General features: G+C 38.7%; 1 protein-coding gene across 2 annotated transcripts in view; it reads left to right on the top strand.

Annotated features, from left to right (window-relative positions):
• The window catches only part of gbf1 (golgi brefeldin A resistant guanine nucleotide exchange factor 1), a 236,157-nt gene that overhangs the window by 99,621 nt on the left and 122,575 nt on the right, over positions 1-13,961 (top strand). For both annotated transcript variants that reach the window (XM_062058899.1, XM_062058897.1), the window contains exon 4: positions 11,660-11,791. In XM_062058899.1, the coding sequence (XP_061914883.1) occupies positions 11,660-11,791 (132 nt within the window). The remainder of the gene's footprint in view (positions 1-11,659; positions 11,792-13,961) is intronic.

The following is a 13,961-nucleotide window of genomic DNA, read 5'->3' as shown; positions in this document are numbered from 1 at the left end:
AAGTGTGTGTGAGCCATTAATGGCGGTAAGACCAAGGCGCCACCACACAGCTGCATTGCCCGCACCATGGTTCTACCAGCTTGCGCCAGCCCGACCGACCCAGCCCTTTGAGCCAATCCTTATCCCGAAGTTACGGATCTCACTTGGCGACTTCTCTTACCTGCTTTGTTCTAACATGCCGTCGACTGCTCACTTTGGAGACCTGTGTCAGATTTGGTTATCACATTGTACAGTAAACAGCAACAACTGAAAACTAGAGAAAATGATACAAGAAAAAATATATGTTAATACTAATGTTGGTTGTCCAATGTATAGTTCCATATTGTTGTTATAATGTTAATATGTTGTATGCAATGCAATTATTGTTATTATTACTGGTCTGAAAATGCATTCCTACCACTGGTCACGCTGGTCTGATCAAAGTGACTCGACTGTGTTGGATATTGTGTCTTATGAGAGCACAGTGGAGTCTGTGTTTACAGTGTATGCTTTCTGGAATCTCCAACCTCATGGGAATGCCATTAGTGAAGAATTGAAGGAGTGCAACAGGTGAAACAAACAATGATCGCGTACACACACACGCACTCGCACACGCACGCGCGCACACAAGCACATGCACACACACAACACACTAGATGGCTTCTCTTGTATGGTTATTGCCTTTATCCCCTCAAAAACTATTTACTCGTAACAATTGTAAGCATTGCTAATTTCAAATACAGTATCATTTTTTAATTTTATATATATTTTTCTGATTTTTCCGTGACTAATGTTGAAATGCATTAAGAGTTACACATTATACACATTAACCGTAACATAAATGCCTTTTTTGTATGTGCTTTTCTGCTGGCGGATTACTTGAAATTTCATTGTTCTTAATATGCAAGGACAATAAAAAACTATTCCTATTCTTTTCTACATTTTATGAAGTACTGTAACACCGATGCTAATGCACAAGCATCACAAACACCAGGCTGTTAAACACATATAATGGCTTCTGGAGATTGTCCAGTTCCCTACTGAAATAGTACTGCCTTTGTGGGATTTCTGCAGCATAGAAAACACATTTAATGTGCAGCATAACAGGTGCAGAGCAGTACATTGCCAGACAGGCTCCAACACAGTCAAGCAGTGATAATGAAGTTATGTGTGTGAAATGTGTTTGCTTTATTTTGATGTTTCTTTAACCTTCTCCTTTTGAAACCCAATCAAGCATAAATATGTTGATTTGTTCCATTATTGACTACACTGGTAATCAACAATCAGATAATTGGGTAATCTTTTCATTGTATATTTCAGCAAACATAACGTATCTTTATTTCAGTTATCCATTAGTTATTTTGCCATTATCCTGGTGACATGGAGTCCATCCCAGCTGACATTGGGTGAGAACGGAGAAAAGCTTGAATAAAATAAAGAACCGTTTAAAGCAGGGGTGTTCAAACTACGGCCCGCCAGCAGCTTCAGTGTAGTTTAACAAGAATATTGGCGCATTGCATGCCTTGGCCTGATTTTTTTTCATCTGAGGATCCAATTACACAGCCCTCTTGTGGTCATGATTGGGAACAATGGTTAATGACAATGAATTTCATTTGCAAATGGTTAAAGCACAGCATTAATTTGTATGACCCAATCCAAACAACTTTTCCACTCACGGTACACATTTTAACCAACATCACGCGGTCACACATTACACACCTCCTGCTCATTGACCTTTGTGGACAATATAAAACACGTCCAAGCACTATATGTAATTTGAAACTATACCCATATAAATACACTTAAATGCATGATGGATAATATGCAAAACACTCTCTCCACACTTCCCCATGTTTGGCAAATTTTGGCTGCTTGATATTTCTGATTTGTTTCAAAACATTAAGCAGGACGTTATGGAAGTAAACAAGATAAAAGTCGAACTTTCACATACTATACATATTTAATGTTTTATCGTTTGTACTTCATCGAATAATTATTATTGTTATTATATTGCGTTGTCGTCATGGTGTCATGTGGAGGAAGTTGTTACAGTTGAAATAGTTGAAATATTATGTTTTTTAAGTAGCTGTTATAGCTTTAATGCAAACTGAAATGTCTCTGATCATTTTCCTAATATTTTAAGTCTTTATTTTTATACAAATTATTATTGTTACGTAACGATCAACGTTCTGCTGTGTCACAAAAATAACTATCTGTGTATTTGCAAGTCTGTGTGTGAGTGCGCGTGTGTGTGTGCACGCTCGCACATCCATGTATTGGGGATTACCATGGAATATAGGGCTTTTCTATTTAATTTTGTATAAAATGAATATGCAGACTTAAAGCATTGCGATTGCTAATTTTGTGTAAAAACCTTTGTTTAAACGTGATCACAGACCACTCTAAACAACAATTGAAGTTAGTGTGGTGATTTTGATATCAAATTTATTTAGATGCTTATTTTCATTACACATATATTTAAAGGCCTACTGAAATGACATTTTCTTATTTAAACGGGGATAGCAGGTCCATTCTATGTGTCATACTTGATCATTTCGCGATGTTGCCATATTTTTGCTGAACGAATTTAGTACAGAACATCGACGATAAAGTTCGCAACTTTTGGTCGCTGATAAAAAAGCCTTGCCTGTACCGGAAGTAGCGTGACTTTACAGGTTGTGGAGCGCCTCACATCTGCACATTGTTTACAATCATGGCCACCAGCAGCGAGAGCGATTCGGACCGAGAAAGCGACGATTACCCCATTAATTTGAGCGAGGATGAAAGATTCGTAGATGAGGAAAGTGAGAGTGAAGGATTAGAGGGCAGTGGAAGCGATTCAGATAGGGAAAATGCTGTGAGAGGCGGGTGGGACCTGATATTCAGCTGGGAATGACTAAAACAGTAAATAAACACAAGACATATATATACTCTATTAGCCACAACACAACCAGGCTTATATTTAATATGCCACAAATTAATCCGCATAACAAACACCTCCCCCCTCCCATCCATATAACCCACCAATACAACTCAAACACCCGCACAACACACTCCATCCCACAGTTTAAAGTACCGTTCACCTCCGTAAAGTTCATACAGCACATATATTTCCCCAAAGTTACGTACGTGACATGCACATAGCGGCACGCACGTACGGGCAAGCGATCAAATGTTTGGAAGCCAAAGCTGTCCTCCTGGTTGTGTTGCTACAGCCAGCCGCTAATACACCGATCCCACCTACAGCTTTCTTCTTTGCTGTCTTCATTGTTCATTAAACAAATTGCAAAAGATTCACCAACACAGATGTCCAGAATACTGTGGAATTTTGCGATGAAAACAGACGACTTAATAGCTGGCCACAATGGTGTCCCAATATGTCCGCACAATCCGTGACGTCACGAGCAAACGTCATCATACCGAGACGTTTTCAGCAAAATATTTTGCGGGAAATTTAAAATTGCACTTTACTAATCTAACCCGGCCCTATTGGCATGTGTTGCAATGTTAAGATTGGTCGTGGTCGGTAGTAGTGGGTTTCAGTAGGCCTTTAATATCTATATCAGTACACTAACTACAGAACTGTATAAATATATATGTATATGTGTATTTATTTCTCATATTATAATATAATATATATATATATATATATATATATATATATATATATATATATATATATATATATATATATATATATATATATATATATATATATATATATATACATATATGTGTATATATATATATATATATAATATATATATATACCAACACAGATAGACAGACAACATTCACACTCCAATCAGCCTATCCCCTAGTGCATGTCTTTGGAGTTGGGAGGAAGCCAGAGTACCCGAAGAAAACCCACACAGTCATGGGGAGAACATGCAAACTCCACACAGAAAGAACCTGAGCCTGGGAATTTAATCCAGGACCTTTTTGCTTTAAGGCACAAACTCTAACCACTACCCTACGATGCAAAACTGGATTTTGCATAATAATATAGTCGATTTGTCCAGGCTGTACCCCGCTTTCCGCCGAAGTGCAGCTAGGGTAGGCTCCAGCACTCCCCGCAACAGGGACAAGCGGTAGAAAATGGATGGATGGAAGTTAATTTTGGTCAAATAGATAACATGGTCAAACCTGAGACAGTATTTGATTTGTTTTGCCTATCTTGCTGCTATCACGTCTTTTTGCTATCAAAAACCGTGCATTTTAGCCAAGAAACAATAACTATAATTTTTTGGATTTGGGCCACTGCCTTGTCGAAGCCAGGATTCGTCATTCTTTTGCTGCCTTCTTTTGCCGTACCATATACAGTACAAAAAGCTTAAATATTATATCATCATATGACTGAATCAATATAGCCAGCTTCTCATTACTTTTCCCTATTATATTAAGTTTGAAATTGCATGACCACATCTTTGTAGCACTAATTCAACAGACTAGATCCAGTATTGTCTACGTATGCCTAAACATACTTCAAACATTCAATGACCAAAACAAATAATTGGGCCAGGATTGAAACCTTCCCTTATTTTGCTGAGTTGGGGTTTGTTCATGCTGTTCTAAGGTCATTCTCTTTTTGGAACGTACATGACTTTGGCGCCATTTCCTGGGTTTTTACTGTGCAATGTAGCATCATTCATTAATTACTTTTGAGAAGAGTGATCACAGTACATATTCGCACACAAATGTAGTCGCGGGTGTCCTGTTGGTTTGACTTCTGGATTGTTTTGAGTCTTTTTTTTTTTTTTTTCTATCGTGAATTGTGTTCGTTAATAACCTGCAGGAGGGATCACATTCCTGTAATTCTATGACTTTGATATGATATGCACTTGCATGTTCGGGCATGGAGTCAGTTGTGCCAGACCATGGTCTACCTCTTCCGATCGTGCCAAAAGAGGGAAGTGTGCCATGCATTGGCACGGATCTGTGCGTTCACACTTATTTAGCGTTCCTTGGTTTAAGTGAGCCCCAGGGTGGTGCAGTTGGCCTAATGCTTACTGTGATATCTTGGTTTTCAATTTAAAATGTACAAATACCAAATACATTTTTTCTTTAACATATAAAGTAAATCAAATGAAACTGTTCCAAACTCTCGTAATACAAACCCCGTTTCCATATGAGTTGGGAAATTGTGTTAGATGTAAATATAAACGGAATACAATGATTTGCAAATCCTTTTCAACCCATATTCAAATGAATGCTAAGACAAGATATTTGATGTTCAAACTCATAAACTTTATTTTTTTTTTGCAAATAATATTTAACTTACAATTTCATGGCTGCAACACGTGCCAAAGTAGTTGGGAAAGGGCATGTTCACCACTGTGTTACATGACCTTTCCTTTTAACAACACTCAGTAAATGTTTGGGAACTGAGGAGACACATTTTTTAAGCTTCTCAGGTGGAATTCTTTCCCATTCTTGCTTGATGTACAGCTTAAGTTGTTCAACAGTCCGGGGGTCTCCGTTGTGGTATTTTAGGCTTCATAATGCGCCACACATTTTCAATGGGAGATGGGTCTGGACTACAGGCAGGCCAGTCTAGTACCCACACTCTTTTACTATGAAGCCACGTTGATGTAACACGTGGCTTGGCATTGTCTTGCTGAAATAAGCAGGGGCATCCATGGTAACATTGCTTGGATGGCAACATATGTTGCTCCAAAACCTGTATGTACCTGTCAGCATTAATGGCGCCTTCACAGATGTGTAAGTTACCCATGTCTTGGGCACTAATACACCCCTATACCATCACAGATGCTGGCTTTTCAACTTTGCGCCTATAACAATCCGGATGGTTCTTTTCCTCTTTGGTCCGGAGGACACGACGTCCAGAGTTTCCAAAAACAATTTGAAATGTGGACTCGTCAGACCACAGAACACTTTTCCACTTTGTATCAGTCCATCTTAGATGAGCTCAGGCCCAGCGAAGCCGACGGCGTTTCTGGGTGTTGTTGATAAACGGTTTTGGCCTTGCAAAGGAGAGTTTTAACTTGCACTTACAGATATAGCAACCAACTGTAGTTACTGAAAGTGGGTTTCTGAAGTGTTCCTCAGCCCATGTGGTGATATCCTTTACACACTGATGTCGCTTGTTGATGCAGTACAGCCCGAGGGATCGAAGGTCACAGGCCTAGCTGCTTTCGTGCAGTGGTTTCTCCAGATTCTCTGAACCCTTTGATGATATTACAGACCGTAGATGGTGAAATCCCTAAATTCCTTGCAATAGCTGGTTGAGAAAGGTTTTTATTAAACTGTTCAACAATTTGCTCACGCATTTGTTGACAAAGTGGTGACCCTCGCCCCATCCTTGTTTGTGAATGACTGAGCATTTCATGAAATCTACTTTTATACCCAATCATGGCACCCACCTGTTCCCAATTTGCCTGTTCACCTGTGGGATGTTCCAAATAAGTGTTTGATGAGCATTCCTCAACTTTATCAGTATTTATTGCCACCTTTCCCAACTTCTTTGTCACGTGTTGCTGGCATCAAATTCTAAAGTTAATGATTATTTGCAAAAAAAAAAAGGTTTATCAGTTTAAACATCAAATATGTTGTCTTTGTAGCATATTCAACTGAATATGGGTTGACAACGATTTGCAAATCATTGTATTCCGTTTATATTTACATCTAACACAATTTCTCAACTCATATGGAAACGGGGTTTGTACATAAAAGTGATAAATTAAATGTGCCTAATGTTTGGCCGTAGATAACCGAGACGATTTACGATAACGATTAAAACATATTGGCACAATTTTTGGTCAAAATCTGAATCATGCAAAAACCCAAGTACCACTGTAGTGTTATAAAACCTGTTTGTTTAAATGTAGAAAAATATAAAATACTACAGTGAACTATTTTACAGTCCTGACTGTTTTCTGTTATTTAAGACCCAAATAAAGTGCTCTGACTGGGATAATCAAAACATTTTAAAATGTAAACATTTCCATTTTCAAATTATGATGCTACATTAGCTGTTCACATCATAGTTACTTGCAAATGTGCATCATATTTAATAACAATACAGATAGTTTAAAGTTCTAATATCAGTCCGTTAGTAGTAACTAAACTGATAATGCTACGTATGCTGTTAGCAAGCTGTGCAGACTCAGCTCGCATTTTCACGCTTTCCAATGATTCATCACATTTGTTGTGTTGTACATAACTTGTACGATGACATCACTTTAACGACGCAAACCACCACACAACTTTTTTCTCAAATATAACTTCTAATTTGGAGGATAACTCCCAAGACATGGCGGAAATGTATTATTTAGCTGCAAATTTAGCGCCAAATTTTCGTCCGCGGCAACTTGCAATTAGAAGTGATGTGGGAAATGGTCAACTCTGATTGACTTATGTCACGGACATTTTCGCCATGTTTGATTGAGTTAATATGCTGATCATCATAATCAACCTGAAATTTTTCACCCATCACAATCATATAAATGCCTACCACTAGGTCAACGTGTCGGAAAAATTCCCATGTTATGGTGAAATACGATTGGCTTGTAGTTAGGGCTGTCAAATTTAACACAATAATAACGCGTTGACTATAAGTTCTTTTAAAGGCGATGCTTTTTTTTACATGCGATTAACGTTTTTGACTCTCGGCCCGTTCCGTAGCTTGGGAGAAAGTGGAATGGTGTCCAGTTACTGTTGAGCAACAAGCTCAAAAATAGCTAGCAGAACTGCACAAAGAAAGGGGGACCTAATGAAAATCTCAGATGCAAAGCCATGGCAAGTCATTCTCCGGACAAGACGAGACAATTTTACCTTCAATCGCCGTGAGACAGACGACATTGGAGCAAATGCTGCTCGTGCGCATAGCTGCTTGTAGAATGGAGGACCTTCATGTCCGTGTTTGGATTATAGTTAAGTGCATTTATAAGATAAAATGTAGATTGTTACTCAAACTGCTTAAGTAAGATGGAATAAAAGCTCAGCAGAAACATGTCAAGTCTTTTTCTCACACCGTTTGGCGGCTTCACAATAATAGCCCTACGTTTCACATCCGGTCTAATAACAAAACAACGAAAAATGGTCTCACAATACGATCATGCTATTCTGTGATATTTCTATCTAAATGTTTTCTGGCAGATTGAAATTAAGTGTATTGTAATGGCAGCGGTAATATGACGGAGGAAGACTGTCTTTGTACAATTTTGTCTTCTTCGCTACCACTAAGACTCTGTTTAATACTGCAGGCATGCAGCAGTTTGACAGCCCTACTTCTGTACATCTGAGTGTATTTTCTGGGTGTATATGGCTTTCTTCACACTGCAAGTCAATTCCGATTTTTTTGCCCATATGTGACCTGTATCTGATTTTTTTCATGTCAATGTGAACAGTGCAATTCAGACTTTTAATATCTGACCCAGGCTCCTATAGTATGTGGATATAAATCAGATATGTATCTTACTTATTAATCTTCTGCGCGCAATAATTCGGTTCAGAAAATGTTGACTTTGGCCTTATTCACACTGCAGGTCAATTCCGCTGTTTTTTTGCTCAAATGTGACCTGTATTGGATTTTTTTTCATGTCTATGTGAACAGTGCATTTCCGGATTTTTCAAATCTGAGCCAAGCCTCTTAAGTATGTGATGCGACTGCAGTGCGAACGCTTCGGTCGCATTCATCTGACCAGAACGTAATCAAAAAGCTCTGAGCATCATAATTATTCGACAAAATAAACAGTTGCAAAATAAATAGTTGACAAATGAGCAGAAAATAAACGAAAATAATGTTTTAGGAGCTCATGTCAATGTTCCACCAGCTGTCTTCGACTCGACTGCTCGCCCACACTCTCTACAGAGCAGACATTGAAACAAATGTCCTGCAAACTACAAGATTTATAATGCTTGCTCTCTTCCTTTCCCAATCTTCTGCGCGCAATGATTCCGTTCAGAAAATGTGGTCTTTGATTGCACAAAATCCTTGAAATTGCCACATATGCACCATGACTGAGACCTACTAGAATTGGAGACATGTTTACTTCTGTAAACACTGCAGCACGTGTGACGTCATAACGTCACGTCTGCATGCGGGTCAGATAGTACTCACATTAGACATCACATGTTTTTGGAAATGTGAATGACTTCATAAAAAGATCGGATTTGATAAAAAAATCTGAATCGGACATCCTACCCTGCACTGTGAATGTAGCTTTTGAATACACTAAATCCATGAAAATGCCACAAAAGTGCCAGGACTGAGACCTACTAGAATTGGCGTCTTGTTTACTTCCATAAACACTGCAGCATGTGTAACATCATGTCTGCATTTGGGTCAGATTGTGTTCACATTAGACATCGCCTTTTTTTTAGCATGTGAACGACTACATAAAAAGATTAGATTGAAAACATCTGAATTGGGCATCCTACCCTGCAGTGTGAACGGAGCCTATGACTTGTTTAGAGGGCGCAAACAGCTTATTTTACGAATTGGGATCAACATTTGCATTCAAAGTGATTGTTGTAACCATTAATGATTTCCAGTTGAAAAAACACTCTGCTTCTCTTTAGTCGCCATTTTTCACGAGCGACGTTTGCAATACAGTCGGCTACGCTTTGTACGTGCATATGTGCTTGTAATTGTGTGGATAAACCCTTGTCCTCCAAAGCTGTAGACCGAGAGAAATACTGCATTCAATGTGAAGCTCATGTGCTACTAAAGTATTAGGACATTTAAAATATATTTGCGAATACAATAATGTTAGCTCCTCCAAACACTAGAATAGATTTAGCCTGAAATGTAAACACGCCCTAAATTAAACTTATGCGATGAAGATAACACTGAGTTGCACATCGGGGAGTGTAAAACTGTAATCCTCCTCTGCCTTTCATGTACCTACTGTACTACTCAGCTTGTTACGCTATCTAAGACTGTCTTGTTTGTGTAACTCTTGACTCCGCTTAGGTAGACTTACAATAATCTCTGTAGGCTCCAGATGGAAATAATTGTGTGTTTTATCGTCAGCTTTGGTACAATGTGGGCATTGTTTGTATTTCATTTCTGATGGTCTATGTTTTTCCCTTCATTGTCTGCATAATAATGTGTGTCTGCGGCTCAGTTTCATCTCCTGTTTTTGCTCCGGGTATTGTAAGCCTTTTCTGCTCCAGTGCCAATAGATGTGCATGTGTTAAAGACGGTTTCTCTTTCTGCAGTAAGCCTGCTTCATCCATAGCTGGTCTCGTGGGGGCATAGGTTCACCCCTAGCTCCCCCCTCATTTTCTCTTTCTGCTGAGTTCACTGTGAGTGCTAATCCACACATGGCAGGATACCCCGTGAAGCAGAAAGATGGAGTTCTACCATAGTGAAGGTAGATGGGATTAGGCTCATGGTCAATAAGATCTGTACATACCTACTTTAGCTCTTACAACTTCCTTTTCAACCAATTAAGTTAATGTTGGGCTTGCACACTCTCTTAAATGTGGAAGCTCCATCCTTATATGGATACATGTCAGACGGCTTTACACCTCAAATGCTTTTTAGTTGTTATTGGTCAGCCTGACTTTAAACTGAGCCTCAATTGAGGCTTTATCTAAGATGATTGGTGATGACCAATGACACATTGCTGGCCAGCCAGATCAATAAAACAAAATCTAACTTTCCAATCTGTGGTCTTTGTGAAAGCAGCCATAGCAGTTTCAGGGTGATCGCCTGTGATCAAGTCTTCATCAGGATCTATTGACAGATTAATTTCAACACTCGGCTTCCATCAATACTATCTGTTTTTTTTCCACAGCCAAGAGTCATGGATAGTAAAACCTACTTTTATGTCTTTCTTGGTTGTTGATAGAAACAATCAAGATCACTTTTTTTCACCTTAATTATTTTGTATTTCAGGAATTTATCTTTACATCTAATGATGTTGAGTGTTCAATGGTTATGAAGTATGCATCACTCTGGTATCAGGATTATTATAATACTACATTGTAGAGCTGTCCCGGCCTGCTTGTATCAGAAATGATATCACACATTTTGCATGCAAGCACATATATTCCGTTTTTATTTAGTTTTTTAAAATGAAATCGGACTGATATCTCCTCTAGATCGGGACAACCCTACTATATTGTATACTTCACAGGGAATTTAGTTTTTCTTTGTGACTAAATTTACACAATGTAAAATGACTGCTCAACATAAAATAGAACCCCAGGAGAACAAATGTGAAATACATAAATTAAGTTAAAGTTAAAAAATGTGGATATTTTAAGGAGGAGACTCATTTTTTTTTTAAAAACTCAGAACGTCAATAGAGCAATTATTTGTGCGGGATTGCCAAGACATGTACTCAATGTTTGACAATGGCCTGCGTGACTCATCTAAGCTTCTTCGTTATTAATTGTTTTGCCACCCCCTCATGACCCTCATTGTCTCTTGAAAAGTACCCAATATAGTCTTTTGGAGTCAAGCAAGGTCAAAGCGGGTTCCTGGAGTGGAATATCTGGCAAAGCCTGCTGATTAATGAAGTGATAGAGTGAGAAAATATGCTGTATTTGAGTGTTAGGGTGTTTTCATAGAATTATTTACACTGGATATGTGATACACTATGTGGTCCGGTCACTGATGATCCCCATGTGTACACTGCCAGAAATTTTTAAAAGTATTGTTGGCTTTTTGCAATGTGTGACATGTTCATCTGCTTTCTTGTTTCAGAGCTGTCAGACGTGGAACCCAATGTCTTTTTAAGACCCTTTCTAGAGGTTGTGCGATCTGAGGACACCACAGGACCAATCACAGGTCTCGCCCTTACCTCTGTCAACAAGTTCCTGTCATATGGCCTAATAGGTAAGATGTTTGGCTACTCTGCTTCTAACAATTTGGCTTAATCGTCTTCATCATGTTGAACATGTATTCATGTTCTTTACATTCAGTATGTTTCAAAGTACATTTTTGCCTTATTGTATTCCGTAACTTGACTTCTTCCCGGAAGTGAAAACAGTGGTGGTCAACCAAGCCAAGATGGCTGTTGTGCAGCAAGCAGCGCACAAACTCTCTTGAGGGGCATATATCAAGGATTATCCGTCAATGGAGTTCCCACACTTATCCAGCTATCTTGTGCCCCAGACGTGATTCTACATGACAAAAAAGATGAAAACTTGGAAAAGCATGGAGGTCTACAACTGCTTTGTGTGTGGTTCAGTCATGGAAATTGGTATTAAGACTCTCCCGGATAAATCATGCATTGTTTTTGCCTGGGTGAGGTTGAATTTCATGATTCATCTTTGCGTCTTGCGAGGACTCGTCCATGTAAACAAACTATGACGATATAGCACTCGACAACTGACACCCATAATTAGGGATGTATGTCGAGTACCATTTTTTTTTTAGGACTGGTTCCTAATTAGGTCAGTCCATGGGGACCATGAATACTCTGGGCTAACAATACTGCTATCAGTATTTTTTTGTTTCAGGTGACCGACATTATTATGACACGCTGTCACATTTCGTTCATCTGCCACTGCTACAAATTAACATAAGCTTTGAACAATGACAAATAAGGTAGCAACACCACACATAAGTTTGTAACACAACAATATTTCCTCCTCAAAAGTTCCTCAAAGACCGCGTTTTATCAACCGTCCTCCGAGCGATTCATTAAACCACAGGCCTATATTAAACCACTCATGAAGAATTTAGGTAATGTAATAATCCATAAAGTTGCTTTGACGCAAGATAGCATCCACTGTAACTGACAGGTGTCTGTTTGCTGTCTGACGTCACACCATTGCGCTGTTAACACTCAGTATGGCTTCCTGTCCGTCACTCAAATACGTCCGTGTGCAACATAAACACAAATAACAATTCCTTTTGTTACGAAATACACACCCACATAACATGCTAATTGATTGTATGGATTTATAGGCTATATTTGATATGATATATTGTAAAAAGTCTGTGTTTTGCACATGCATGCCATACATAAATATTATTTCCAGCTGAGTGCTATTGTAATGAATAGAAACAGAGTGATGGATCTGTGTGGTCTTTACAAGAAGATGACATAACTGCATTTCAGTTTGCACTGCACACACAGTTGACTTGTTTAAAACTGTAAAAAAAAACAGCAGTTGATAAAATACTTTACCGTTGTGAGATGTTACAGTACATTGTGTTGGAGGTGTTCAACCTCTTGTGCTAAAGTAAATGGTAATTAAAATGCGTGAAAATACTGGTATTGGTAAGGAACATCGATAAGGTTATCATATCAGTAAAATCTTAATGATATATATCCCTACCCATGATATCCATTTAACAAACTAACTATTTCTGAATCATCACCATATTTGATTTTTGTCCTGTTGTCATATGTATTCTCTCAACCAATCAATCAAAGTTTACTTATATAGCCCTAAATCACAAATGTCTCCAAGGGCTGCACAAGCCACAACGACATCCTCGGCTCAGATCCTACATCAGGGCAAGCAAAAACTCACCCCAATGGGAACAACGAGAAATCTTAGAATGGACCGCAGATGTGGGGACCCATCCTGGGTGACCGGTGCAATGGATCCCGAGTGGATACTATTTTTGGACAAATGAGGATTCACAACCTTATCTTTTTTAATCTAAATTTATGGAGGCTAAACTACAGCTTATAAGCGAGTACAAAGGAAGAGTGAGACGTTGGAGCAGACAGAACCCGAGAGAGTGAAGTGAAAGTAAAGCCATGCTATTTCGACATAAAAAGATTGCTTACTCATAATTAACCAGAAAAACATCTCTGACGAGCTGGACCAAATAGACAACTGTCCATCGAGTGAGTCACACTATATCGATCATGATACATGCAGTACGTCATGCATGTATCATGGCAGACGGCGTACGTTGTCTGGCTAGCTGTGTACAAACAAAACATGAAATGTGGGCTAATACTTTACAGATACTGTATTATGATTGTTCATGTTTTTCAACCATTACAAATTGAAGTCCCATCAAAGTGTTGTGCATTACAAAC

Source organism: Entelurus aequoreus, linkage group LG09 (assembly GCF_033978785.1).
Source record: "Entelurus aequoreus isolate RoL-2023_Sb linkage group LG09, RoL_Eaeq_v1.1, whole genome shotgun sequence".
NCBI classification, from domain to species: Eukaryota; Metazoa; Chordata; class Actinopteri; order Syngnathiformes; family Syngnathidae; genus Entelurus; species Entelurus aequoreus.
Note: the sequence above shows the minus strand (reverse complement) of the source record. Positions and strands in the feature narration are given on the sequence as shown.